General features: G+C 38.1%; 1 protein-coding gene across 1 annotated transcript in view; it reads right to left on the bottom strand.

Annotated features, from left to right (window-relative positions):
• LOC104489249 (vacuolar protein sorting-associated protein 13B-like) overlaps nt 1-27,804 on the bottom strand; it is a 117,898-nt gene that overhangs the window by 41,769 nt on the left and 48,325 nt on the right. The window contains exons 8-11 of the mRNA XM_010131392.1: nt 21,015-21,211; nt 12,877-13,058; nt 10,760-11,109; nt 3,773-3,934 (exon numbers count right to left, since the gene is read on the bottom strand). Of these exons, the coding sequence (XP_010129694.1) occupies nt 3,773-3,934; nt 10,760-11,109; nt 12,877-13,058; nt 21,015-21,211 (891 nt within the window). The remainder of the gene's footprint in view (nt 1-3,772; nt 3,935-10,759; nt 11,110-12,876; nt 13,059-21,014; nt 21,212-27,804) is intronic.

The following is a 27,804-nucleotide window of genomic DNA, read 5'->3' as shown; positions in this document are numbered from 1 at the left end:
AAGTGAGCTTCGGACCTCAGGCTTATTACTGAAATATTAGCCAAACTAGCGAGACTTGCAGGAATCGGAGTGAAAGTTAAAAGAGAAAAGTTAGGTTCCCTGAAATGCAGAATATCCGGGCTGTGAAAAAATGAAGGAAGGAAGGAGCTTTAAGTTAAGCCAAACAGTTGGAGGGACACCATCAACTGCTGATAAATCCAAATCCTTGGTGTGATATAGCTGTTTTTGTAACATGGAGAAGTTAAGCAATTTTAAATTATAGCCTATAGTAGCTTCATTAATATTAAAATTAATTCTAATTGTAAACAAAGCATTATATCACTATCTGCTACTACAAAAATAATTTACTTTAGATATATATATTTGTGTTAAATAATTCAAATAGGCAATCACTGCATCTCTCACTATGCTTAATTAGCAAAAATTGCAAATTTTCTTGATGTGAATGTAAAAGAAATACAATCCTTTTAAAACTATTTCTTTTCATTTAACTGAACTGCCTTGCCATACTAAAAAAACATTTTGCAGAGGTTAAATAAAGTATTTCATGGCAACCGCTGCTTCTTCGTGCCTGTGTAACAAGAAACGTGAGCCAGCCGAAGTTGTGGAAGTTGATTTTCTTTCCCAGTAAGAGAATGTGGTATCTAAGACCTTGTCCTAACTCATTTTATCCCCAAGAGTAAGTCAAGTAAGTCAAGTATGAACTAATGCCTGGAGGGAAGTCCCTGACTCCAGAAGTATGGATTATTTCACATTTATCTTACAATCTGCTCTCAGAGTTCTTAAAATTCACTAACTTGGCAAGTCCAGAATTATCATGAGAAATGAAATAATTTCATAACTATGAAGTCATTTAGCATTCCATGAATATGACACTCAGAGGGTTTGTCCGTGCTTGGGCATTATTCTGACCTTTGGATAACAAGCTGTTAGATAGCTTTGAATGGAAACAATTAGAAAAGTGCCATAGCATAATAGGGACAACCTGATGTCTTAATTAAGCCATTGTTTTCCTTTCAAGGATTTGTATTAATCATTGAAAAAATTTACACTACAACATTTGTAATAATATTTAAACAAGCTCATTTTGTATGATCTAAAATGACAAAGGATTGTGCTAAGACTGTTTAGACGAACTGCCATTCTGAAGCACGCTAAATTTACAGTGATTGTTATTTAGCATTAACCAAACGAACAAAAGCTATAGATGGATGCTAAATCTCTGACCTTTGTAAAGAAAACTTGCTTCTACCTCAGCAGTGTGAGGAGAGCCCGTCTCTCCATATATTTTCAGTGCAATTACCTCAGTGCTATTTTTTGGTCTAAATTTCCCAGCAAGAGATGGCTGATGAAAAATGTTAAAAGAGCAGAAATATTCTTGAAATCATTCCAAGGGCTGGGACATGGGAGGTATAGCCCCTCTACTGGAAGGGCTTGCTGGCCAGCAATGTGGTTGAGTCAGGAGGAGTGAGCTGTTAGCTTCGTCATCTCCTGGGACATGGGAATCCAACATGACACTCCTGACTGTTTATCAGCCCAATTCGTCAGTGAATCTGAATTTGGTCAGAACAAAACAGAACAGGGAAACCCTTTGACATCACCAACTTTCAGCTGAAGAATGAGTATCTGAAAAAAGAATCTCAAGTTTCTACTGTCACTTCAGCCACACTCTAACGTGTCATTGGGTTTTCTGTTGGAATTTTCTATCTTTCATCCTGTAGTTTTATTTTTCATTTAGTAAGAAACTTACATAATGGCCATGAAAATGGAATGTTTTGCACTGCTCAAATCTGTGACAGAAAGGACAAGCTAAAGATTGGTGTTTTAATATTTATGTTCTCCAGGTGTTGGATGGCTAATGCTGTATGTTGTGCTGGTGGTCTTTAGCAGCTCAGCTGAACTGACTGAAAGCATCAGTAACAAGCTGCAACTCTTCTACTTTTACTTGGCTTGAGATAATCCTAATTTTCAAAACTTTCTCCAGTTTGCACCATTATCGGAAATAAACCATTATTAGAAATACACTTTAATCAGAACTACACCATTAGTAGAACTATCTACAATGCTGGTCAAAAAATGATTCTCCCAACTGAGTAATTTTATATAAATAACCAGAAAAAGAATAAGAACAATCGTTAAGACAAAAGCCTTACTAAGTTCTGGATTTATTTATTATTGCTTTTAAAACTTCCTCCTTTTTCTATGTGTTTATGAAAAGGTTTATAAGACGGTTTTTTTGCTGGTTGCTACAAAAGCAAGTGATAATTGGTTATGAAATATAGGTCACATTAGCTAGCTTTCTATAAGCCTGGTTGTTCATTCTCCCTCACACAACCAGCGGGATTTACATCAATCACAACCCATGGGTGAGTACTGTCACCTGATGAGCAGGGACCCTGTCTCACAATCTGATACCTGCCCAGTTGCAGTGAGCACAGTAACACACTTGGATCACCTGTCTGTGGGCTGGGGCATCACAGCCGTTTGGCTTGTATGAGAAAACATATATCCTTTTTGAAAACATGACAAAAGACATGAAGTTCTCCAGTGTCTCTAAGTCTCCAAAGGTCCCCCTCTGCATTCTACAACAGCAGTGCACAGCATTTATAACAACTCCTCTGCCACTGGGGTGAGATGGCCCTTCATCAGCCTGCTTCGCTCTTAACTTACACCTTGACTTCAGTGCCTACTGCAACTGTTTAACTCTGGCTGAATTTGCTCTGCACAGATTATGGCATTCATGTAAAATCCAGTAGTTTTGCCTATCCACCAACTGACATATGAACAAAAATACCAGTAAATTTGCCACCTCTGCTTCCCAGTGAAACTTGAAATTTGTTAGCACTGAAAGTGGGCACAGCTCCTGTTTAGAATTACCATCCAAATTCCACTTTCTTTCTCACATGCTGGTATTTCCCAGGGCTCTAGAGGAATTAGGAACCCCCATCCACTACACTTCTAGGATCTGTGAAAATGTTAGTAACTCTTCGGTGCAGGACTACTGCTCAGCAAGTGGAGTGGCACAGGTCTCTAGCCTCCCACTCAATAAGAGCTGGGTATATAAGAAAAAGAGAGAAGAAATGGCTTTGCTGTTTCTTTTTTTAGATTTAAATTCTTGCCCTCTCTTGAATCAAAACGAAAAGTTCATTTTTTCACCACCACTCAAGAAAACCAACAACATGGTTTCATTGAAGTATTTCCGGATGATAATTTTAAAACATTTTATTTTGGTTTCAGTGTTTATCCTTAAAAGAACACCCCAGAAACAGAAACTGCATTATTTAAACTATGAAGTGGGGTGTTTCTGACAATTTCAAAACTCTTTTAATGCAAGCACATGCTGAGCTGAGAGATTTGTCCAGTTTGACCCTGTTCTGCAAACAATTGCAGTAACAGATGCTTCTGGTAAAAACAATTCATTAAAAAAATTCCCCAAACCTCTAATGTACATCACAGAAAACAGACACTGATCACTTAGTTATAAAAACCTGGCAAGCGATCTTCTTTTGCTTTTTTTCAGAAGCTTCAGTTTCCACAACTGCTGTTTGTACAAAGAGTGGTTGTGCACATCCAGTTCTACCCTCGGGTAACTTCTAAACAATCCTGGCTTTCCTCACTCTGTTTACCTTTTCTCTCTGATGCAGCCCCAGCATGTGACTCCTGACGGAACTGGAGCATTAGTCAAGACCATAGAGAAAACCAAAGAATCGACGCGTACAGCCACCAGCCAGTTTTAGCAAGTGCTGCATTTGAAGGGCTGTTTTTGACATACCTGTGGAGACTTGTGAGAGCGCCAGCTGTACTGGTGACTGTGGAGACTAGCCAGCAAAATATTTTCATCAGTATCCACCTGGCCAAACCGCAGTGTCTCTTGTGTGTCATTACAGATCACAAAATGGCTGAAGACCAACTCCTCTGCCTCAGGGCATTGGTTCTGAAAGGAAAGGGATATGAAAGCCAGTAAGCATCAGATTAATTGCAAGACGTTTGGCAGCTGTCTGCCCAGTGGTGACTGTTACAACACAGAAATGCTTCAAGATCTCTTGCTATTAGCTTTAGTTTCATAGTGCTCTACTCTCTGCAAAAACAAGTATTTGGTTGACAATATATGTCCTAAGACTTAACGCATTTCACTTTATGCAAAATACTTACTTCATGTTTCTGTAATGCAAATCTCAGAGATTTAAAACTACGATAAAAACTAGATTTCTTAATTTATGTAAAAGACTTCAATGAAATTACATTCAGCGGGACATTACATGTCACATAGTGCAGATGGGGCACTACAGGCTGAGCAGAGAGGCACAAAGAGGTTTCTCCATGCTTGAAAACCGATCTTTCAGGCTGAGAGGCTGCACTTCCTCTTCCCCAGCGACTGTGTCTACTTTGAAATGTTGCTGTGGGTCAGTAACAGCAGACCCTCTCTCTCCTGATAATACAACACTAAAAATATCTAAAAAAAAAGGAGTCATGGAGAGAGCATTTTCACAGCTCCACAATGCCAGTTTGAAAATGCATCATGAATAAGAAAAATAACGCATCTAATAAGAAAAATAAAAAACTATTGCAGGTTTTAAAAGTATTTTACTTTTTGCAATACTTTTTCTCCTGTCTGCACCATCCTTCCATCCCTCTCCTTCTGCTTTTCATCTGACTGCTTGTTACACCATTGACACAATGAGGCTATATGATAGTCATAAAAATAACCAGAGCTACAGGTCTTCTGCCCCTGAAGGCATGAACTATAATTCCCTATACAGAAGAGGTTGAAGTGTGACTGACAATTTGATTTAGAGGTCATCTCTCATATATTTCTGTCCTAGCCACTACTGGGCTGGCACCTTCCATTTACAAGCAAATGTCTAGCAACCATAACAATTATTCCAAGAAAGCAACATTTGGATAGTCTTCATGCAACTTAATGGGTATAACAAAAAGAATTATCTTCTTGTGCTTTTTGGTACCTCTTTTTGATCCATCTTTCCTAGTACACACTTCTGACACCATTTATTTTTGTTGGTTTCCTTCTCTCCACAATACAGCCCAGCTCCTCTTTTCTCATCCTTTCTTCCCACGACATTTTCTGTAAGTTATGGGATATCCATGGTCTTTGAGAGCTGATTCTGTTTCCCCTCCTTGCTCTCAGCAGACCTTTTAAACAGACATAATGAAGCTAGCGCTTTCTCTATCTACGATCATACGGGTCTCCAGTTCTTTGATAACAATGTGCCTGTAAGCCTGCAGAAATTCAGAGATCAAACAAGAAGAAAAATGTTTCTTCATAGATCCCTATGGATCCTTAGTTATTAATGAATAAAGGTTCGGTACGTTGCTTGTAGCACACTCCTAGATGATACATGTGGAACAGATTTTCTGAAAAGTGAAGCGTGCAAAGTATGTCCAATTTAGCATCCTGGAATGCATGTTCGCTACTGTTATTAGCTTCAGAAGAACCTAAGGTGCATGTCTACAGGCAGATTGTGATTTCTTTTGTGACTGAATGTCAGAGTGGTTGGCTGGGAGTGTTTGGGCAAAAAATTATCACCCTAGGAGTATTTAAGCATGACAATATTTAGATTCAAGCTTCTCTTCCAATCTCGTGAATTCTGGTGTGTAAGATCGGGTATCTTCTATGAAACAAGAGTCTCACAGCATGACCAAAACCTCACTTTTTCAAAGCAGTGAAACCCATTGCAGAGCAATTGCATTCAGTAGCAGATCTGGGTGTGCTAAAGGCTGACATTTTACAGTGCCACTTCAGAGTGCAGAGCTTATTTTGGTATTTCTAAGTGGCGGATCTATGACTTTTTACTGTCAAGCTGCCATACCCACATACCCGTAAGTCTACCACAAATATATATATTTTCCTGTTACAGCTTTGCAAAATGTTCTTTTCAGAAGGGAGTATTTACTATCCACAGAGCTCAGCATATTCTTATAGTCAAACCTAGATATAACTACAGGGGAATTTAAGTTTTTACTCCAATATATTTTCTTGCTGATCACCGAATCACAGAATCATTTTGGTTGGAAGAGATCTTTTGAGATCGAGTCCAACCAACCACTCACTTGCACTGCCAGGTCACCACTAAGCCACACACCTTTTAAATGTTATGTCTCTTGTACATAAAATGTACATGTCTCTTAAATGCTTCCAGGGACGGGGACTCCATTTCCCTGAGCAGCCTGTTCCAGTGCTTCACTGCCCTCTCTGTAAAGGAATTTTTCTTAATATCCAACCTAAATCTCCCCTGGCGCAATGTGAGGCCACTTCCTCTCCTCCTGTCACTTGTTACTTGGGAGAACAGATCTACCACCACATCACTACAACCTCCTTTCAGGTAGCTGTAGTGAGTGATGAGGTCTCCCTTGAGTCTCCTTTTCTCCAGACTAAACAACCCTGGTTCCCTCGGCTGCTCCTCATCAGACTTGCTCTCCAGACCCTTCACCAGCTTCGTTGGCCTTTTCTGGACACGCTCCAATACCTCCATGTCCTTCTTGCAGTGAGGGGCCCAAAACTGGACACAGTATTCAAGGTGTGGTCTCACCAGTGCTGAGTTCAGGGGGACAATCACTGTCGTAGTCCTGTCGGCCACATTTTTGATAGAAACCGGGATGCCATTGGCCTTTTTTTCCACCTGGGCATATTTAGACAGCTGTAGACGAATACCCCCAGGTCCTTTTCCACTGGGCAGCTTTCTAGCCACTCTTCCCCAAGCCTGTTACGTTGCAGGGGGTTGTTGTGACCCAAGCACAGAACCTGCAGAGTCCCAAATTGTTGAGACCCAAGTGCACATTATGCAGAGACTGGAAGAATACCAGAAGATGATGAACTTTCTTCTTCTTATCTGACTAACTAAATAAGTTTCAAGTAAGTTAATACAAACTGTAGGTTCTTGCACTTTCTGGAGGGAAAAGAGAATCTAGCAAGTTTTTGGCATGCACAGAACTCCTAAATTGTACTGGGGGAATGTTATCCCACTAGGATTATTAACAGACTTGCACACATTTTGATGCTGATGAAAGACTGCCATTAATCATTAATCTTAAATACTAGACTTGCTACTAGAATCCACTGCTTTTACCAGCAATGATTCTCAAAGTTAAGCAAAAGAAGTATTTTAAGCTCGTTATTGTAACAGTTCTGAAGTTTTAACCTCGGAAACACCAAGATTTGCACAAGGCGGCATTGGTCCATGCTGCTGCTCTTAAGAGAGCTACTGCTGCCTGAAGTCTTGATAACAACAGCTGACTCAAGGATCAGCAAGGAAGCCTGGGGATGCTTTAGCTCAGTATGGCAACTACATGCTGTACAAGCAGGGTTCTAGGCAACTTTTATTCCCCTTGCAGTAAATGCAGGAGATTTTTCCCAGACAGAGTACCATCCATGCTTCTCAGTCTCTGAGGAGCTGCAGCAGCTGGATCCCAAATTTTCTGCTGAAGTCTGATGGTAGAAGCTTCTAGGGTAAGCAGAAGGGGACAAAAAAAAAATCAGCAAAATGATGGAGTAAGGTAATTTTGATTGATAAAAGAGTGTAGAGAAACCAGACATAACAAAACCAAATAAAAATAGCTGATTTGTGTGGCAATGGTGCTGCTGGGCTAAATAATGACTCTGGGAGCTGAACACACCTAAGTGTGGATTAGGAAAAAAATTCCCCCTCTGAATTAAAACAGCAAATTAAAAGAATCAGCAGAAGATCATCAGCCTGAATCAGATACAGATTAGGGTCAGTTCCTGGGGGACAATTTCCTGCCCCTATTTAGATCATTTTTCAGCTGTTCTTTTCGCTCAGAGAGGTCTGGAAAGTGTCTCTCCTTTATTGGGCTTTCAAATATTTTGTGAATTCTATTCAGACAGGGGAAAAACAGCTCATATAATACTAGTCACCAGGCTTTCCCTGTCTCAGGACTTTCTGCTCATGTCTCAGCTCACAGCTATTTCAAAGCATTTCTGGATCTGGAAAAAAAACCCCCATAAAAGCCTAGGCCTTTTTCTATGCACGAAATTATTTTCTGTGTACTTCACAAGCTACCAAAGACCTGTGCAAGCCTCCCCCCGCTTGCTCTCTTGTACTCTCTCTCTCAGTCTCTGTCTTACCTAGTAGTGATTTTTGGACAGAAAGTCTTTAAGCAATCTCTTACCTCCCTCAAAGTTCCTCTAAGAGAAAAGAACATTTTCCTTCAGGTTAAACTTAATTCTCATGGTAGTATCCTGACACTATCAGCTAGAAAGTTAAATTGAAGCAACATGCAAATTTTCTGTACCCTTTTCCTTTGTTCTTTGTGCTAGTGGTAGAAGGATGGGAAAACTACTGTGATCACAGATGTCATTTTGACCGATCCCAGTTCATTAGGATAACTTACGCAACTGCTAACAGAAGGGTTAAGCACCGTGCAGACCTCCAGGAAAAGAAGTTCTAATGGTTTTAAGCAGGTTTAAATTAGCTTTTATAACTTCTGAGGTGTTTAGGAAAACACTGCAGTGCAGGACCACAAAGGACTAGGTGTTTTCCCCAGGAATACTCACTTAGTACCATACCTGGGGAGCTGTATTCTCAGCTCACGCTGTGACTCTGGAGATCACAAAGCATTAATGCTACAAAAGAATTTGTGAAGGATTAAATGCCCAAATAAAGGGGGAAAAAACCAAACACTCCCCTTCTCATGTATGTTCACAGAAGACATGCGTTTTCTATCCCACTTGACATGCTGTATGTTATTAAATATTGAAAGAGTTTAGTAACAATCTTGAAGTTCCCTGCCCAGTTATCTGGTTATTAAAGCTGTGAAATTAGCTTTGCATTTAGATGTGCATTAGCCTGTTACTGCTTGTATTTAAACAGGGATTTCAGATTAGACAGTGAAATATGTCAAAAGGGGAAACTTTTAAAAAAGTGCTAATCCTCTCAGATTTTCAGCATGTGATTTAGAAGTATAAAGCAAGTTGTATGTCTGGTATTTTTTAGGCTTAAGCTACTTTAAAAATGTTCATCATTACTTAAACAAAAACAAAAAATCATTGCATATCCAGGAAACGCAGACACTGATGGAGGCTTCTGTTAATCCTGAACTCTTGACCTGAAGGTGCAGGGCCAAAATGTTTCATGCTTCATCTATCTGTCCATTGACTACAGCACCACTTGTTTCAGATATTAGTGCAGTTAAAATATGTGGAGAATTCAAATAACCTTTCCTGCTTATGTAGTTCATGCTTCTAGTTGGCAGCATTTATACTGTATTTTGTGTTAACAGAAAACATCAAACAATTCTTATCACTGGGAAATTCAGTCCCTCCCATGCAGTGTGTGCCACCCCTCTCAGTCCGGAGGTAAAGCCACATTCAAGATATATTGGTAACGGTTAATTTTAAAAAGCTGTTTTGAATGCACTTGTGTGTTAACTGTTCCCTAATTTCAAAGCGATGCCAGGTTTTAATCTCGAATACTCAGGGCTAGATATCCACCACATCAGAACATGGTGGCAAGTACCCTTGACATGAGAGGAAACGAGAAAATTACAGCAACAATTACAGAAGTATATCCTCCTGTGGCTCCTGTTAACATTGCCAAATCCATGTATAAATCAGTACCAACTATTCATAGAATGTACCTGTCAGCAATATACTATGCGACATATGGCTCTACTTAATCAAATATACAATTCCATTTTTTCAACTCAGAATATTCCTTCAAGGCACAGAGTAGTCAGTCAGCTATTCACACTGTGATGTGGTTTAATACATTTAAATATCTATGCGCCGTATTTTATTTATATGTATAGCTACGTCTGAGAGATCTCTCTCTTTTTTTTTATCCTAAGAGGAAACTGACCTTTCTGAAAGCCATTTTGCAGTAGTTGCCACACATGTCTTAGATGAGGGACTAGTACTAAGTCAGAAAGATTTTGGGTTTAAACTGCCTACCAAAGACTTCTTATACTTTCTGTTTGCTTTTTATTAAAAGCATTGTTCCAAATATGACAAAATCCAGAAATTGGAGCTACAAAGATTTTTGTTCACATTGATATTTGAGCCAGCTGTAAAGATTTACATCACACTAGATCTTGTTTTATGAATGTCCTTTTGCAAAAAAGAAAAGCATGGAATGCCCTTAAATTTTTTTTTTTTTTATATAAAACAGATGCTTTATCCTTTTTTGGGGGCTTTGTTATTGTAGTGCCATGATAGGTAATTAATTCCCAGGCTCCACATAGGTCTTCAGGCAGATGAAGAGAATGATTTGATTTCAAGGCTATAGTGGAGTAAGGGAATTACAGGCCTTTGAGGGGTCATTGCAGGAACAAGGTTTCTTAAACTGGGACTGGCTTCAGCCATTAATGCTGCTTGCACAGAATGTAATGTGAAACTAGTGTGGAACCCTAGTAAGAACAGAAGTAATAGCTGGAAACACTATGCTTTACAGCTCAGACTGATCTGTGCTTATGTATCAAGCATCATTCACCTTTTCATAAATTAATGGAATTATGCATTTCAAGAAGAAGATTCTAATTATTCTGGCATAAATCCACGTAGTTTCACTGAACACAAGCAGTTCTGCCTACATTTATCCTAACATATAGCATTCGTTGTCTCCTAACTCTGTTATCATGGAATGAATGTTTATTAGTAAAAAACACTTTTGGTGTAAATTAAAGCTTTTACATGTTGGAATACTTTTAATGAATGCAGTTGGTATTCTAATTGTCTATTAAATTAATCACAATAGCTACATTTTTTCTTGCTATTGTATTTGCATACCTGCTGCCAAGCTTGAATTGCTGTATTTAGAGAATGAAGTGCATATTGGCCAAAGTTGATGAAAATGGGGTCCACCGTTATCGTGCAGTCCAGTAGCCTTCCTACTGTGCTGCTGGAAATAGCAATCTGCCCCCAGGTTTTGAAAGGTTTCACAACACTTTGCATAGTCACGTTTCGGCACTCCAAAAGTTTACACTCAGCTCGAGTTGAAAACTGGATCTCCTGGAACATCGTCTTATCGCTCCACTGACGAAGATATACATGAGGCTCATCAAGGGAAATTATCACGTATTCTAGTTCAGATGGCATGTTTTTATCAGATGAAAATGGCTGAAGAAACTTCGTTGGTGCTGAAAAGTAAAAGAACAAGTCTAGAACACCACCGCTGCCACATTCTACATGGTTTTGTTAATTGTGTTTTAACTGCTTGTACATATGATTAAAACAAGTAAAATTCATAAAAGTCGACATTTCTGAAATCTGAGATTAATCCTGTTCACATCATTTATTAGATGTAAAATAGAACTGTAATTAACAGCAGCTACAAACAAAAAGCATCAGCAAACCAAAATCTCTTCATGGTAAATAGACCAGCTACCCAAACTGCTCTACCTACACACTGCACAATACTTCAGATTGTCACCTATTTGGAGCAGAGACTCTATTTCTGTGAGAACTTTTGCTATAGTAGATGAATATGACACATAGCACATTACAAATACCATAAAAATTAGCAATATAATATTTGCTGACAAATGACTGTGCAGGCTTACAGTCCCCACAATGAAAATTGTCTTTGCTGCAGTTACAGGGAGTTCAAGACCACAAACCCACTGAGATGAGACATACTGCCCCATAATACTAGAAATTAAACAAAACAGTATCCTGAAACTAATGCATGAGAAATATATAACAAAAAAGATTTTATTACATTCACTGAAGTCTGAGTCCTGCAAAGTGCTGACCGCTGTGGCAGCAGACACTGCAAGGCATGTACAGCACTTGTCTCACACTAAGCATGCAAGTATTTCCACTGATGTTGTTATTTATGTTGCTGGAACTACTCACATGCTTAAAATTAGCATAAGCTCAAGAGCTCTACAGATTTGGAACCAAAACACTCATCACTTTCCAGGACCAAGCCTTGATATTCTACAAAAGCATGATGGATACAATCAGTTTTGTGCTCCTTTCGCATATAACATAGCACAACAGAGCCCCAAAACTTTAGGCTTTTAGGTGCTTTTAGCATCAGCACAAACTCAGTTGCTGTTGAAAAATGAAACAGCTGGATTTGACTTTAATCTGATCTTTGCTTTTTCCAGTATGTGTAATTTTAAAGATCAAGCATGCAGAATTGGAGCGTAATAGTGAAGAAGATCATGTTCTGATAGAGGTAGTTGATAGACATGATATTATATGCTAAAGGTTGAGTGTGAGTCTTGGTATTATTTGATAATGAATTTTCTAATACTCACAGAAACACAAAAACTACTCACGAAGAAAGCTGTCCCTGTCAAAATTATCTATGATATCTGCTCATCTTCCATGGAAAGCATTCCAGGCATTTGAAAAATTAGACAATAATCTAAAGACCTCTTGGAATGTACGTGTCATTAATGCAATGACAGAGAGCACTGAACAAAACCAGATGTAGCTCCAGAAGTGATCATAATTGAAATAATGGTTAAATCTGCACTTCTCAGAGCTCTTTCAAGGAATTCTTACTAAGAGGGTTGCAAAATCTTCACATATTTTAATAGTACTGGTAAGATGCTGGAAAATTTAAAAGATCGGATTAATTCACTAAGATGGCTCAGAACTGAAGTGGCACCTGCTGTCACTAATCAGATGAGCAAAACCAGATGGCTTCTCCAGTTACCCATTCCAGAGGGAGGAAGGGGCTGATCAGCCAGCCCCACTGCCTGCTGCACGTACTTTCCCGATGCACAGAAGTAACCTTTACCCTGAAGTCTGTATCACTGGTGGCCGTTGGTGATTATTCACTTTGAGAACGTCCGTTTGAATGAGGAAATGGGGACTACACACAGCAAAAGAGAGATTAAGCAGCATGTATGAACTATATGTGTTTGTTATCCTAATGAAGGAGTACATACCTGTGCCTAGTTGATCAAGATGATGGCAGAGGTGGACTTCCAAATAAGTAAATTGGATCATCACACTTAGAGATGGCACAAACCAGGGAGTAAAACAGGAGTCAATCCTGGTACAGGCTGCTAATGCCGTGGGGGTTACAAGTTGATCGCATGCGCTTTGTGAGCCAGAATCACTCTCTGAGCTGCAGAAGGTAGATAACAAAGTGGTAGTTCAGCACTTCCAGCATTTTATGGCTTTACAGTAGGACTTGATTGTGGTGCCGTGCCGGTTTTCTGACACAGCCAGTGTCATTGTTTTCTTTTAACTCCTGACATACGTACTTTCTCCCAAGCAGAACACAGATGACAAGATTGCAACCCAACAACGCTTTTACCACACTGCACTTTCAATTTACAAATGCTTGAATCACAGAAGCAAAGCATATTTACAGGAAAAAAAGAAAAAACACCCAGTTATATTTAATTGTTGAAATAGCTAAACAGAGTACTTTGCCATTATTAAAGCTATGAGAATGAGCTGAAAGTTAATCTGGTCAAGACAATGACTTTTTTTAAGTTTTGTTTTAAGGAAATCAACTCACAACCATCAAACTACTTCTGTGCATAAATCCTGTTCCTGAAAGCTTGAGTTCCTTTGCCCTTCACACACTTGCTGAGTGTTATAAGCCTTTTATTCACATCTATTACAACATATTAATGATACATTTAAAATGCCACTCCACTGATATTGTTTCATAGCTGTTCTCCTGACACCATGAATTTCCAAGCATTATCTTTCAGTCTCTTGAGACAAACTAACACTACCTCACAATTCTATAGGTTGCTAAGACACCACTGAAGTACAAATAAACTTTCTAATTTAAGCCAAATCTATCCATTATATTCCTTATTCTCTCTCCCTTTGCAGTCTGGCACTAAAGACTTGAAGTTTTAAAGCATAGCCTTGATTAAGAAAACTAAGTCCACATTATCAGTCAAATACTCCTTTTGTTCTTAAAATAAAATTTAACATAGGATTAACTAAGCCCAACTTACTGATTTTGTCAGAAATTAATTAGCTTTAAAAAAGCACCGTGAATAGATCTTCCTTGACATTTCAAAGATATTTTAAATTCAAACACAAGTTTAAACTTGAACATTGGCTTTCAAAGCAACATGTCTTAACCTTTTAGGACCAAATTCTTCATCATTCCATGAGTGTTACTGCAAAATCAGGCACAAATATAGCAGGTACTCAAAACATTCAGCTGCAAATGTGCAGAATTCCATGGACAGGTGAATTTATCAGCACTATTTTGTGTTAGAGTAAGTAGCTAGTATGGTGTTTATTTATGGATCTTTAGATTTATGGACATAAATTGAAATACTTGTGCAGCACTAAAACTCAACTAAAAATAGTTAATTATCAAAGAATCAATACAGGATATCAAGAGTCATAGAATGCTTTGGGCTGGAATGGACCTTTCATGGGCCATCTAGTCCAAACCCCCTGCAGTGAACAGGGACATATTCAAGTAGAGCAGGTTGCCCAGAGCTCCATCCAACCTGACCTTGAACATTTCCAGGGATGGGGCATCTACCAATCTTTCTGGGCTACCTGTTCCAGTTTCACCACTCTCATTGTAAAAAATTTCTTCCTCCTATCTAGTCTCAATCTCTCCTCTTTTAGTTTAAAACCATCACCCCTCATCCTATCACAACAGGCCTTGCTAAAAAGACTGTTCCCATCTTTCTTATAGGCCCCCTTTGAGCACTGGAAGGCTGCAATAAGGTCTTGCTGGAGCCTTCTCTTCTCCAGACTGAACAACCCAACTCTCTCAGCCTGACCTCATAGCAGAGGTGCTTCAGCCCTCTGATCATTTTCGTGGCCCTTCGTTGGACCTGCTCCAAGAGGTCCCTGTCTTTTCTGTGCCTAGGACTCCAGAGATGGACACAGTGCTCCAGGTGAGGTCTCACCAGAGCGGAGTAGAGGAGAAAAATCATCTCCCTCAACCTGCTGGCCACACTTCTTTTGGTGCAGTCCAGGATACGGTTGGTTTTCTGAGCTGTAAGTGCACATTGTCAGCTCATGTCCAGCCTTTCATCCACCAGTACCCACAAGTCCTTCTCCAAAGAGCTGCTCTCAATCACATCATCCCCCAGCCTGTATTGATACCAAGGATTGCCCCAATCCAGGTGCAGAACCTCGTATTCGACCTTGTTGAACTTCATGAGGTTCACATGGGCTCACTTCTCCGGCTTGTCCAGGTCCCTCTTGATACCATCCCATCCCTCGGGCGTGTCAACTGCACCACTCAGCTCGGTGTCACCTGCAAACTTGCTGAGGGTGCACTTGATCACGCTGTCTTTGGAATTGATGAAGATATTAAAAAGCACTGATCCCAGTATGGAGCTCTGAGGGACACCACTTGTCAGCAATCTCCATCTGGACACCAAGTCATTGACCACTACCCTCTGGAATGGATTAGACCGTGAAGGATGAAAGACAGATCCCTTAATCAGACTTTTAGCTGCATTTCTGTGCTTCTTCACCTCTTCAAATTGCCTGCTTACATTTAAAAAACGGTGTTGAAAACCTTTTGAGAACTGGCATCTTTGGAAATAGCATTATACTTTGTGTTCACGTGATAAAGTATCTATGGGACTGGACTGCAGTTAGAGCAATGGGATGCTTTGCTTTGCCATGGATACTCCAAAGGTTGTTGAAACAAAGCATGGAAAGCAAATCCAAAAACCATCAAAATTCATATGTTGATTTAGATGATTAAATACTTTTGAATCTGTGAAACTGGCTAGTTCACACAGAATTAATCAATATTTTAAGAATTTTTGCTCATTGCACTTTGATTCGAAACAGAAGTTCAGGGACATATGGAATGAAAATAGAAAAGGTGTGCAAACAATTGTAAACTAAGCTATGAGGAACTTAAAAAAATTATTATACCTAGAATTACATTTAGAATTACGACTTAATTTGCACAAACTGCTGTAGAAAGAAAGCACATTTATTTCTGAAATTTGTGGTTTAGTCTGAAAATTATAAATTTCTTTTCCTCAGAAACCTATTCCTTGAGTCACCTATCATTGACTCAGCATTTTTATTTCCTTAGATTTTTTTTTTTGAGATGGATATTTTCATAAAATAAAACCCAAACAAATCCCTCCAAATTATTTAGTCAAGTTTTATATACCTGCTTTTTATTTATTGAGCATTTTACTGTGATGGGACTGTTGCCATTTCTCACTCATAATCACAATGATTACAGGGCAACATGGTAAGTTTGATGCAGGAGGAAATGTGCCAGGGAAATAATTTACAGCATTTAGCCATACTTTGCTCTAATTTTTCTGCCTGACTAAGCAGCAGACCAAGCGGAGGTAATATTCTGGAACTTAGAATGTTGGGAACAAAAAGATTCAAAAGTGCTTTTTGTTTCCTCATGGAGAGCCACCTCAGAAACAAAAAGGCCCACCTCTGAAACAATTTCCCAACAAGCTTCGGAGTCCAACCGCATGCTTCAAAAAGTAACCAGAGAGAAATAGTAAATGAGGGTGGGGCAATGTTGCTTCCTCTGACAGAACTGGCCTTGCACCCTCTCTGGTGTTATGGAGGGACAAGTGCTGGCACTGCCACTTTCTCCTTCTACACTGCAGCAAGCACAGAAATCAAAGACACAGTTGTTCATCACATGCTGTGCAGAAAACAGAAAATAAAGCAATGTTAGCTGAGAACACAGGAAGCTTTCTTTTAAGTCTTGGTGAACAACAGTAGAAACATTAATATCAGAGGTAAATCTGATTGTGAAATCAAAATTTGTGCTTTGAATGAATACAATTAAAAAAAAATCCCCACATTCTCTTGTCTGCTTTGGAGCTACAAAATGCAGCATGAACTGTCCTCAATTTTTCAGCTGGGAAGAAAAGGAAAACCAGCTTCTACTGCTTTGTGTTTGGCACAGTATGCTGATGGATGGGTGTAGCAAAGCCAGAGGAAATTGTAAATAAAATTAATTTGTCTTTAACACCAGAGATTTCTTTCTTTCTTCTTCTTCTTTTTTTTTTTTTTTAAATCCTGTGAAATACCAGAATTTTTAACATGGAAAATACCTACATTTGAAGTCATTATATATTATAAAGTACAATAGTTTCACACCATGCAAAGCAGTTCAAGTTAAATGCATGGCAACTGGGAACAATGACTTAACAGTGACCTGCATTATTCTTGTTATTTTAAGAGTGGAATATTTAAACCAAAACTGCCATTTATGATGAAACCGCAACATGGGAAAAAATCCACTGGGAAGAAGAAAGAGACCACTTAATTCATTTAATTTATGACTCAAATGCTGGTCTCAACCCAAATCGTTAGAGGTCAAAATCTAGTACATCATTTACTTTCAATAAAAGCTAAAACAATTAGCAAGAAACATGATCATGATTCCTCACTTTAGTTTTTAAAAAGTGGCAATTTAAGGCTTATTTAAAAGTTTTTGTACTTGTTTCACGGTTTGTATCTTAAGGCATTTTCAATTACAATTTCACATTAGAATGTCACTAATTATAAAAATACTATTTACGTTAACATGGAAGATGCACAAATATATAAAACATCTTGTAATGTAATCTGTTTAAACAAAGAATGATAAACCCCTCGCTCCCCCAAGGAGGGGCTTTAGTGTCTCACCAACCAAACAGAGCTTTAAAGAAAAGTAATTTTTATTCTAATTTGCTAGTCCTGCAACATGAAAATTCAACCTATTAAAATAATTTATTCTATGATAATTTCCTTCTAATCCCCTATTTTAAGGTCTTCCATAAAGTCATTTATGCCATAATAACTCTTTCCATAGACCTTATACTAGATCCTCAAGGGGATGCTAAATTACTTCACCTTCATATTTGTTCATTCTTTAATTAGACATTCATAAATGTTCATTTAAATCTTATACATTCCTTGAATACTGAATGGTGTACAAAATTCTTAAAAATAAACAACATATATATACACTATATCCTTAGCCACCTAGTTCCTTGATTTTTATACTTCTAATTAGCTCCTGATCAATCTCAGAAAGAGCTTGCATACCACAGGATTTGGATTGTGACATCTTTGCATATTCCCATATTCATTACTGGCTGATGTACTTCAGCCTGCCAGCTACTGCTCAATGTATCAGCTGTGCCCACATCTTCTCACAAACCCTGCTTTCCTGTCACACAAGCCACATAAGTCATACAGTTACAGGATGTAATGAATGTCAAATCATGATGAGTCTCGAAGACAACCAAGATTCAACTTTTAGACAGTCTTCACTTCTCACTCACAGATCTCTCAGCCTTGAAGTTTCCTGGTCTAACAGTTGGCGCTCGCTTTAAGCATAGCCTCTTGCGGGTCTTCTCACAAGTCTGTATCTCACCTTGCTTTAGGAACAAGCCTAACATTGAAAATGACCATGACAGGGGGCAGTCTCTCTCTCTCGAAACCAAAAAAAGTTTGGTTGACGTTTTCGTTCAAGTAGAATTCAGAATACATTTTAGGGTGCTCGGTCACAAGAAAATACCCATACTAGTAGCAAAGTTTGTTTGATGAAGCCACAGTTTCAGTGGTGTTACTGCCAACATGGACTTCCTATATGATACTGGGGTTCTAGAAAGGTTGGCCTTTTCTGCAGGTCCACAGCACCTCTTACGATGTCCTAAACAAGGCTTTGCTTTAACAGAACATGACCCTTTGGGGCCTAACTGTTACCTTTCAACTTGTTCTGTAGCTGTAATTTTATGTATTTCAGTGCTTGTCAGCTGCCTCAAAACCGCCAGGTTAGTGACGTGTGACTGGCAAGATTTGCTCTGTCTCCAAGAGATAGTGTGCCGCAAACACCATAGGTCACATCCTATCTCTGGGGAAAAGCTGCTCTTTTTCTGACCCCTTAAGTTTCTCTGAGAAGGACCACTCCAGGCTGGTCAGGACTACTTCCTACACACCAGTCCTTCCTGCAGTCATCCTTAAGAAAGCTTGCAGCGCAGCTTTGTTTCACCTAAAAAATCCGCTGCGCAGGCCCGCAGGGTTTACTCATGTTTGCAAAGCCCTGTAACAGCCATCAGTGCGCTTGCAGTAAGTGTGGGGAAAACACTTCCCATATCTTCGTTCGCGAAGCCAAGCCATGATAGAGAGACATCAGTTTGAATTCCTATCTGAAACTGTTGCTGAGAAAGGGAACATAATCTTTGCTCTTCTCTGACTGAAATCAGAGGTCTTCCTCTGAGGTTTTTACCCTCAGATTTCTGGCTTCTGGATGGAGTTCAACCCAACCTGCAGAAATCTTTCAATTTCCAGTCTACTGTTAGTTCACATAGGTGTAAACTACACCTCTAAAAACTATTATAAATTCCTCAGGTCACCAGAAGTATCAGTACCAGTGACTGGTACTGTACATGTACTGTACAGACATGTACTGTACATGTGCCTATGGAGCTGGCAGTTCATGACACTTTCCCTTGACTTTCCTCTTTCTCTTCTGTTTATTTACCTTCTAAAGCTTCAGTAGTGTGATGCACGAGTTTTGCTGCCTTCTTTTCTCTCCTACTATCCCTATTCAGTGAACTGCTAATGCTTAGTTCCAGTTCTTTCAGTTTCTGCTTTAGCTGTTGGTGTACACACACAGTCTGGAGAACTTAGTGCTTCTAATATTATTGCTGTGAACAGAACAACTGTCTTCCTTTGGCTCTTGTGGTAGCTCAAAGCCATTAGGACACTTCTACTGCTTTATAACTTGACACCCTGAGAGTGGTCACTATTGTGGGGCAGGCCTGCAGCCCCCCAGCTGAAAAACTCATGAGTTTAGAACTTCTGGGTAGGTGACTTCACGTGCTATAAAACATTTCTGATGTTAATCACATTCCAAACTGTTTCATATTGTTTTTTACTTATTTTTCATTTTAACCCCAGCCTCTTTCTGAACAATTGCAACTCATTAGCTTAACAGAGCTCTCTGCATATAGTGGTGAACCCTATTTGAGCAGAAAACAATAAATGTGGTTACAGTGCCAAATGTAATGATGACAAAAATCTACTAAATTTCACTAGTTCATTTTCAGTTCCCACCGAGTTCACATTTCTGTGGTGTTAAGCTGACCAGGAAGGCAATTTCGCCAAGGTCCTACATTCAGAGGAATTAACCTTGTCTAAAACGCTTAACTTCTCAATGATGAAAATACATTCTTTCACAATTAACATCAAGAAATCATTTCCAACCTGATACTATTAATGGAAACCAGATGTTTAATTTTCTTCACTGATTTTGTTCATATTTCCTGATTTCTCTGAATTCGGTAGCTTCACATAACATGTATGTGGATGTTACACACTCATTCAAGCACGTGTTCATACACAGGCAGTAATGATCACCAAATACCAATGATCCAACAGGTCATTCTCGGTTTTCCGCTCTAACTATAAAATGTTAAGAAGGTCTTTGAAAGCAATTCCACTGCTATTTGTGGAAAGAACTTGTACTCATTTCTTCTTATTCTACATATTAACCAAAACTGAATTACTGTCATTCTACAGTGTTTCCAGCTGTAAACATGAAAAATGGATCCCTTGTGTTTAAAAACACAGATTAAATTTTTTTATTATTAGCACAGTAAGCAAGCTGTGTGAATAACAGAGTAACATTCTCGAAGTACTAATTTTGTTAATACATTTAAAATAGATAGTTGGCTTATTTTTGACGTGCACTGAGGACAAAATAAAGGTGACATATGGGGAGTGCATAGAGGAATGTTTACTACTTTATTATGGATTGCGCCTCAGCCTTCTCTTGTTAATTAGCTATTTTCACTGCCTTATCAGCCTCGAGGCTTAAGGATATGGCCTGTTCGCCTTCACTTTTCAGTAATCCTTGTGTTCAGAAACTGAATGAATAGGATGCTGCCAGGCTGCCTGTAAGTCTAACAGAGAGCTCCTTTTGTGCACGCTGCATGCCCCTGTGTGAAGGTGAACTACAGCCCGAAGCTCATTTAAGACCAGCTACTCTTACTGCATATGAAAACAGTATCTTATTTCCCAAGTCTCTTGAAAAAGATCTCTCAAGGGTGTAGCATTAGATTTCTGTTTTCCCCTCCTCCTTTAAAGTTACCTTTGGTCATCTGCCACATTCTGACTGCTGTTCAGGACGATCCTCCACAGATCGGAGGCTATGAGCTCTTTCTGATCGTTCACAAGGTTGACACTGGGCAGCTGTAGTTCACAGACTTTGCTTTCTGAGAGACTGAATTCCCGGAATGCAACAAATGATTTCTGAAGCTCATCCCAGTACTCCAAGCTGCAAGGAACCTGTGATAAAAGGGAGAAGGCATAATTACTTTATGCTTGATTGCAAATATAATGGGATTTACTGTACATGCTAAAAGTGCAAAACTAACTGAATAAAAGAAAGCTGTCATACAGAAAATCAGATTTGCAGCTGTTAGTCAGATTCTGTGCTGTCTTGACTCGTGTTTAGAATGTCATTGGAGTGTAACACTCCAAACTTTCTTTTACTAGGTACAGAAAAAGCTACTTGTTCCACAGTACCCAAGAGTAAGAAAGACAATTCAACTTATCATTATGTATATTATGCAGCTAAAAATTCCATTAGATGTCATCACATCATGGTATCAAAGGCACTCTAACAGTCATTACAATTTTTTTTACTTGAACTAGCTCTTCTAAATTTATTACGTAACAAAATACTAACTTATTAATTACCCATTTTAGTGTTATAGTAAAATGATCAAAGATGCAGCATAAAAATGATGATAGGCAGCACAATGCAATGTGGTGGGCCAACACATAAATAAAATCCTGGGACAAATCATGAAGTGCTTGTAATCACAGGATCTTCTTTTTCCACGGAATATGCTATTTAGACAACTGTGTGATTTTGAGAACCCCCACCCAATAAATACATAATTCATTCTGTTTAATCACATCACTCATTTTAAGTCTGTAAATAAGCCACTTGGATTATTCCTGGATACATCACTGAACTGAAGAGAATGTTATTAGACACATTTCTTAAGAGAGCAGCAAGCAAATTTTAATAAAACCATAGATTTTAAAGAGTGGTTGGTTTTTTTTTTTTTTTTTTTTTTTTTTTTTTTTTTTTTTTTTTTTTTTTTTTTTTTTTTTTTTTTGCTAATAGCCTGAAAGGGAGTATGAATTTAAAACAAGTGCGCACTCACTAGAATATGATGAGTTTAGAATTAAGATACAGAAATCCACAGCTGACACTTGTACATGCTCAAGAAATATTAAAAGTTGACATAAAGCAAATACAAAAAAACCACATGTGTATGTGCTATTACCCTTTTCATCTCTGTGTTTCAGAGTATAGACATACACATATAAATAACCAGGAAAAAAAGGAAGAACGTGGTAGAGAGGCACAGCTAGAAAAAGTTCTGTAAATATTCTTTGTTGTTACCCAGAAAGGAGTATAACGCACATGGAAGTGACAGCAGGTTGATTAATTAATAGGAATGAAGGTTAAGAAGGAAAATTCAGGGAGCTCAGTAGTTCAGACTGGGGAGGGCGAAGGGAACATAAATAATCACCAACGAATTCTGGAAGAATTAACATCTGGAACCACAGAGCCTGAAACATGAATTTTTACTACATGTCTCAAGTCACAATGATACCTGAAGATTGAAAAAAGCAACCACAGTCCCTGAAATTTTTTTAAGTTGGAGGGAAAATAAAAAGAAAAAAGTACTTGATAACTGTCAGCAAAACTCTGATATCAGCAACGTGTATAACATAGACTAGCACAGCAATATCAGTCAGGAGTGCTGATTTAATTTCAAAGACTAGAATCTGAGAAAAAGGAATTGTCTTAACATCAGAAAGCACATGCCATATACATAAAGATAGCAACACATTTGTTTATAATCTGCATATTCAGTTGGAAACAGTGAAGATATGTAAACGTCAGCTGGAAAATTATGAGGGTAAGACATCAGTGTGGCCTCCTCTGGAATATGGCACATTTCCAATTCTTCATGTTAAAATTGTATTTAACCTGTACTGGGCTCTGTGCAAAGCTGAGGACCAAACGAGGGAAAATAAAAATAACATGACTGCTCTACCCAGAATGCTCAGGAAAGAAACATTTAATAAGAAGAAAAGGTCTATAGAAACGACGGGTCAAAACCAAGTTGCTCTAGGAATAAAGTGTAAGGCTAGAAACCTGAACAGAAAAAGATAAGGAGGTTTCAGGACAGCCTTGGTGCTCTTGACAGCTGCTATTGAAAGGCTGATTTGTTAATAAAATGGAGACAGTAACAACCATTGCCTTGACTGAAAAAGGCTGGGCTTGACGACCCAGAAAACATCTTTCTTGATTCTGTGTTGCTAACTCTACAATGGTGCTGTGCACAACAGCAGCAATATGAAATATTACATTATTGTCTTTGTAGCCATATTTCAAAGTCACACTATATTTATTCTTTTTGCTCTTAGTGTTACTATAGAATTTTAGATTTCTTCGAAACTTCTCAGAGTTAAACTATTTGAACCTTTAATGCCTGTGGACACTCAAAATTACAATACCAGAGTAACGTTCCTAATCTTCAAGTAAGGATATACCCAAGGAATTTCCCTATGTTAACTATGAACACATAAACAGTAATTTGCATCATTCACTATCTTTCATACTACATTGTGGAGTCACTCACACTCACACACTTCTTTTCGAAACCTCCACAGTCTCCATTGGTGATAAAACATTTTATTTTATTTTAAATATTGCAACACTTGGCATATTTCCTTTAACATAAGGTCTTGGAATTATATCATTACAGAAGGATCTGTATAATTTCCCAGAAAAGGCTGCAGGCTTTCATGGTTTCACAGGTACTTCTACATACAGCAGTATGTATTTCTGCATATTGTTAAATCTCAGTCCTTAAAATACCTTGAGATTTTTTGGGAGTCTGATTCAATATATTCAAATACTTGGTTTGGTCTTGTGCTTCCTATTCCCTATCTACACCTAAGTTATCTTTTCTTGTCAATGCTCTTGGGTAACATGTGTGTAACAAAAGTATTTAAAGCCATCGTATTATCTAGGATCTCTATTTATTTCTTCTAGATTACACCTCACAACAAAACTTTTTTTTAATATGCGTGTCTCCCTAATGAGAATCTCACAAAATTGGCTCAGAATGGGCATGTTAAAAGAGGATAAGCAAGGTGATGAAATCTTTTCCCACTAAGATTAATGAGCTGGAAGAAGAAGTCAAAGAGTACAGTAAATCTATTTAGTGAGTGGCACTACAATACAAAAACCATAAAACTATTGGTAAGGCTAGAGGAAAGTAATGCAGAGAGACTGAAAATAAAGGCAGACTGAAGCTTGAAAAAAAACCCAAACCAGATTTCATATATGCTGTCTAAACAAACAAACAAACAAACAAAACAGTAGGTACTTCAATACTTCCACCCACTCAGTAGGTGGTGGAACTTCTACTTAGGCTCTGGTATAACCTAATATAGAACATTAGATTTTATGAACTTCATGGTAACCTCTTAAGCAAATTATGAAGAATTTGGAAAGGCTCAGGAAAGACCTCTGGACTCAGCAGCATGAGTAGCCAGAAAGGACAAATCACCTAACAATTAAAGGAGGCTGGTAAGCATGTTGAAAAGATTATTACTCTTTATTTTGCTATGTTTTTCCTAACAGTGTTGTAATATGTCAAGGAATCTACCAGAGCAAGAAACAGTATGCTTCAAGGCATAAGCACATTAGAAGTAAAAAGTCAAAGACATACTTTAAGTGATTGCTTATACAAAATATAGCTGATGCTCTGAGATTGGCCAAACTGTAAGCTTTATAGTTTGAAGCTTGCAAAAGACTTAGTTGACTCAGAATCTTTGATTCCCACATATCTAGCTTTACTTGTTCTAGTGGGTTTATTACTAATGCCTGATCTGGATAAGTTTAGGAAAGATGGTAGCTCTGGGCAATATTAGCTGCCAAAAATAATAGTTACAAAAGCCTGGAAATGGGCTATAACACCAGAACTGAGTCATAGCAATGGGAATAAGTGAATTAGCTGGAAAAAAAAAAAAAAGAAAAAGAAAAGAAAAAGAAAAAAATCCCCATATGTAGAATTAAATATGGTACTTATACCTCAAAATATTTGAATAAAACCTAAACATTAATTTGGATAATCACTACCTCTTAGAAAAGGTAACTGCTAGTGCTGCCTCTATAAAACTAAACACTCACAAAGTATATCTAACCACAAACTTACTTGCTAAACAAGTATGCTTCTTCAACAGACAGTTCTCCATAGCTTTTTGCTTTCTTTCCTAGCTCTCAAAGAAAGTTTTAATTCACATGTAAAATACAAACAGAGCCATTACTGTACAGCTCCTGTCACTTACATGTGCATAAAAACTATTATTTAACCATGGGCTCAGATATAACCAAGAATCTCCAAATTCTATTTTGCAGGAAAACCATGTAATATGGCACTTATTTCAAAAGGCTTAACAACAGAGATCAGAAGCAGAAGTGAAAAGCTACATGATATCAGCCTAAACTCTCCTTAGTAAAAAACCTGTTATTAAGATAAATACATTTTAAAAAAAGAGAATTTGAAGGTTCCTCCTTTTTCTCTTTACTGATCTGGACTATAGACATAGGAGGTCTGGAAATCGTGTGGCGCTGTTCTGATGAAGAACAAAAATCATGTATTAGCAAATTCTGATAGGAAGGAAAGCAGTTGCCTCCGAGTGACAGTTCCAGTTTTGCCCCCTGTGAGTACAGGACACAAAGAAACAACTCATCTGAAATAGTTGTCTTGAAGCAGAAATCTTTTCAATTAGGATAGTGTGGATTCCTGCACTCGTGAATCTCTCATTTCACTCCATTTCAAGGAAAAAATCTTCATATACACTACGCTAACATAGACATTATGGGTATCACCTCTGTGAATATAAATAACTCTACATATAAAACCTGTCTTAATATCAGCAGAGCTGAAATCTCCATCATATACATTACAAAAAAAACCCCCAAACCCCAATCAAAAAGGAAGTTGAATACCCTCTTAAAAACCTGCATCTTTCAATTCATTCCCCACACGCTTATTAACCTATCAGCAAGACAGTATTAACAACAAAGATGAAGTATTCCCACTAATGCACCACAATGTGATAGATGGCGTTTTTTCTTATTCATCATGTATTGTGCCACACATTATCTATACCAGAGTAATTTAGTTCCTATTTGGGAACTAGGGGTCAAGAAACGTTACAGAATCTGTTAGCACTATGTTACATGTTAATATTTTCATCCATGTGTTGTACACCCTATTGACCACACCCATACTCCTTAGTCCCACTTCCAGTTGTGTGTAATAATAAGACACAATGGGAACAAAAAGTGCCTTTTAAAGGCTTTCATGACCACAATATGCTTCTAGATTTTCCTGTGACCTGATGTTATTTTCTTAGCTTTAGACTACTTTGCTAATTTGGACTTGAAAAGCCGTGGGTACACACCACTTATCCCTAGGTATGTTTCTATAGCTGAGCTCTTCAGTTGAGCAGAGAGCCCACACTAGTGTGCTTCCACAAGCTGTCACATTACCATAAATGATCATACCTATTATTCACTATACGTATTTTCCTAATGCCAGCAGCTCTCAGACACAGACATCATTGGCATTTAGGACAGAAATAATTCAAATATCTCAGTTTCTTAGCTAATTCCATCTTTTTCACAGACATCTTTTTTTGTCTGTAAGAAAAAGCTACATCCATCTGCCTACAGCTCTGAGGTTGCTGAATGCAGGGTAAATAAAAGTATTATTGTTTTATTACTTAAATACTGGAACAAATAGTTTTTAAACTCAATATAAAATATGGGCCTTTAACTATATACATGAGGCTGCAAAATGCATCTTGTCCAGCTGAGAAAGAAAGAAAGAAGAAAGAAAGAAAGAAAGATATTAATGGCTGGGTTACACAACGTGCTTAATGTTGCTTTCAGCAATGCTTCCTTTTGATTCATGTTTTGCTAGAAAATAGTCTTCTACAGAATAAATGTTCATTTCTTGAATCTCAGTCCCTCAGATAGTGGGTGCTTCTTCTTGGAAATGAAGTTATTCTTGTTCCAGAAACAACTACTGTACAAGAAAACACATACAGAAGACAGGAAGCGTGTGTGTGTTTTATCTTTCCCGAGCAGGGCCACCTAAGTGAATGAGAGGCAGAACACAATACAAACTAGCACTTTGTGTCAGACGCCAACCCATGCTGCGATTTTAACTCCAGCTTCCTGAGCATGAATAAACTGATTGCTCTGTAATAAAGCTGTTCTGTTATTAGGATATTCTACTGGTTTTGGGCCAACTGCTTTAAAAATACAATTCTCCCATTAGGTGAACAGAAGTTACAGTAGTAGGAAATAAAAAACTTTATACAGGTTTTTATTAGGGAAAAATCCTTGGCAACAACTACCACGAACATTACTTATAAATTTGATTTTGAAGTATTATTTATATAAACATAGCAAAAGAACTCTGCAGAAAAATATATTATACACAGAATAGTCTCGAAAGAAAATTAATATTAAATAGAATAAAACCTCTGTAATATGTCTGCTCACACTACACACACAATCCAATCTGACTACTGGAACAACATTTCGGACAACTGTAGGATACTTCAACACCCACATTCCTGTTTGTCTTACGTGAGTGACATTGGGAAAGCGTGCTGCAAACCAAACAGCCTGTTGGATAACATTTTTTTAGCCTTTGTCAGGGCTAAGATTGTATCATATCAGTGTGGAAAACAGTCTCTCTTGGCACAGCTACAGAAACAATTTTCCCTTTTCATGAAGATCCAAATTAAAAAAAAAAAAAAAAAAA

This window comes from Buceros rhinoceros, unplaced genomic scaffold, assembly GCF_000710305.1.
Source record: "Buceros rhinoceros silvestris isolate BGI_N320 unplaced genomic scaffold, ASM71030v1 scaffold1192, whole genome shotgun sequence".
Classification (NCBI taxonomy): domain Eukaryota; kingdom Metazoa; phylum Chordata; class Aves; order Bucerotiformes; family Bucerotidae; genus Buceros; species Buceros rhinoceros.
The sequence above is the reverse complement of the archived record's forward strand: the minus strand, read 5'-3'. Positions and strand labels throughout refer to the sequence as shown.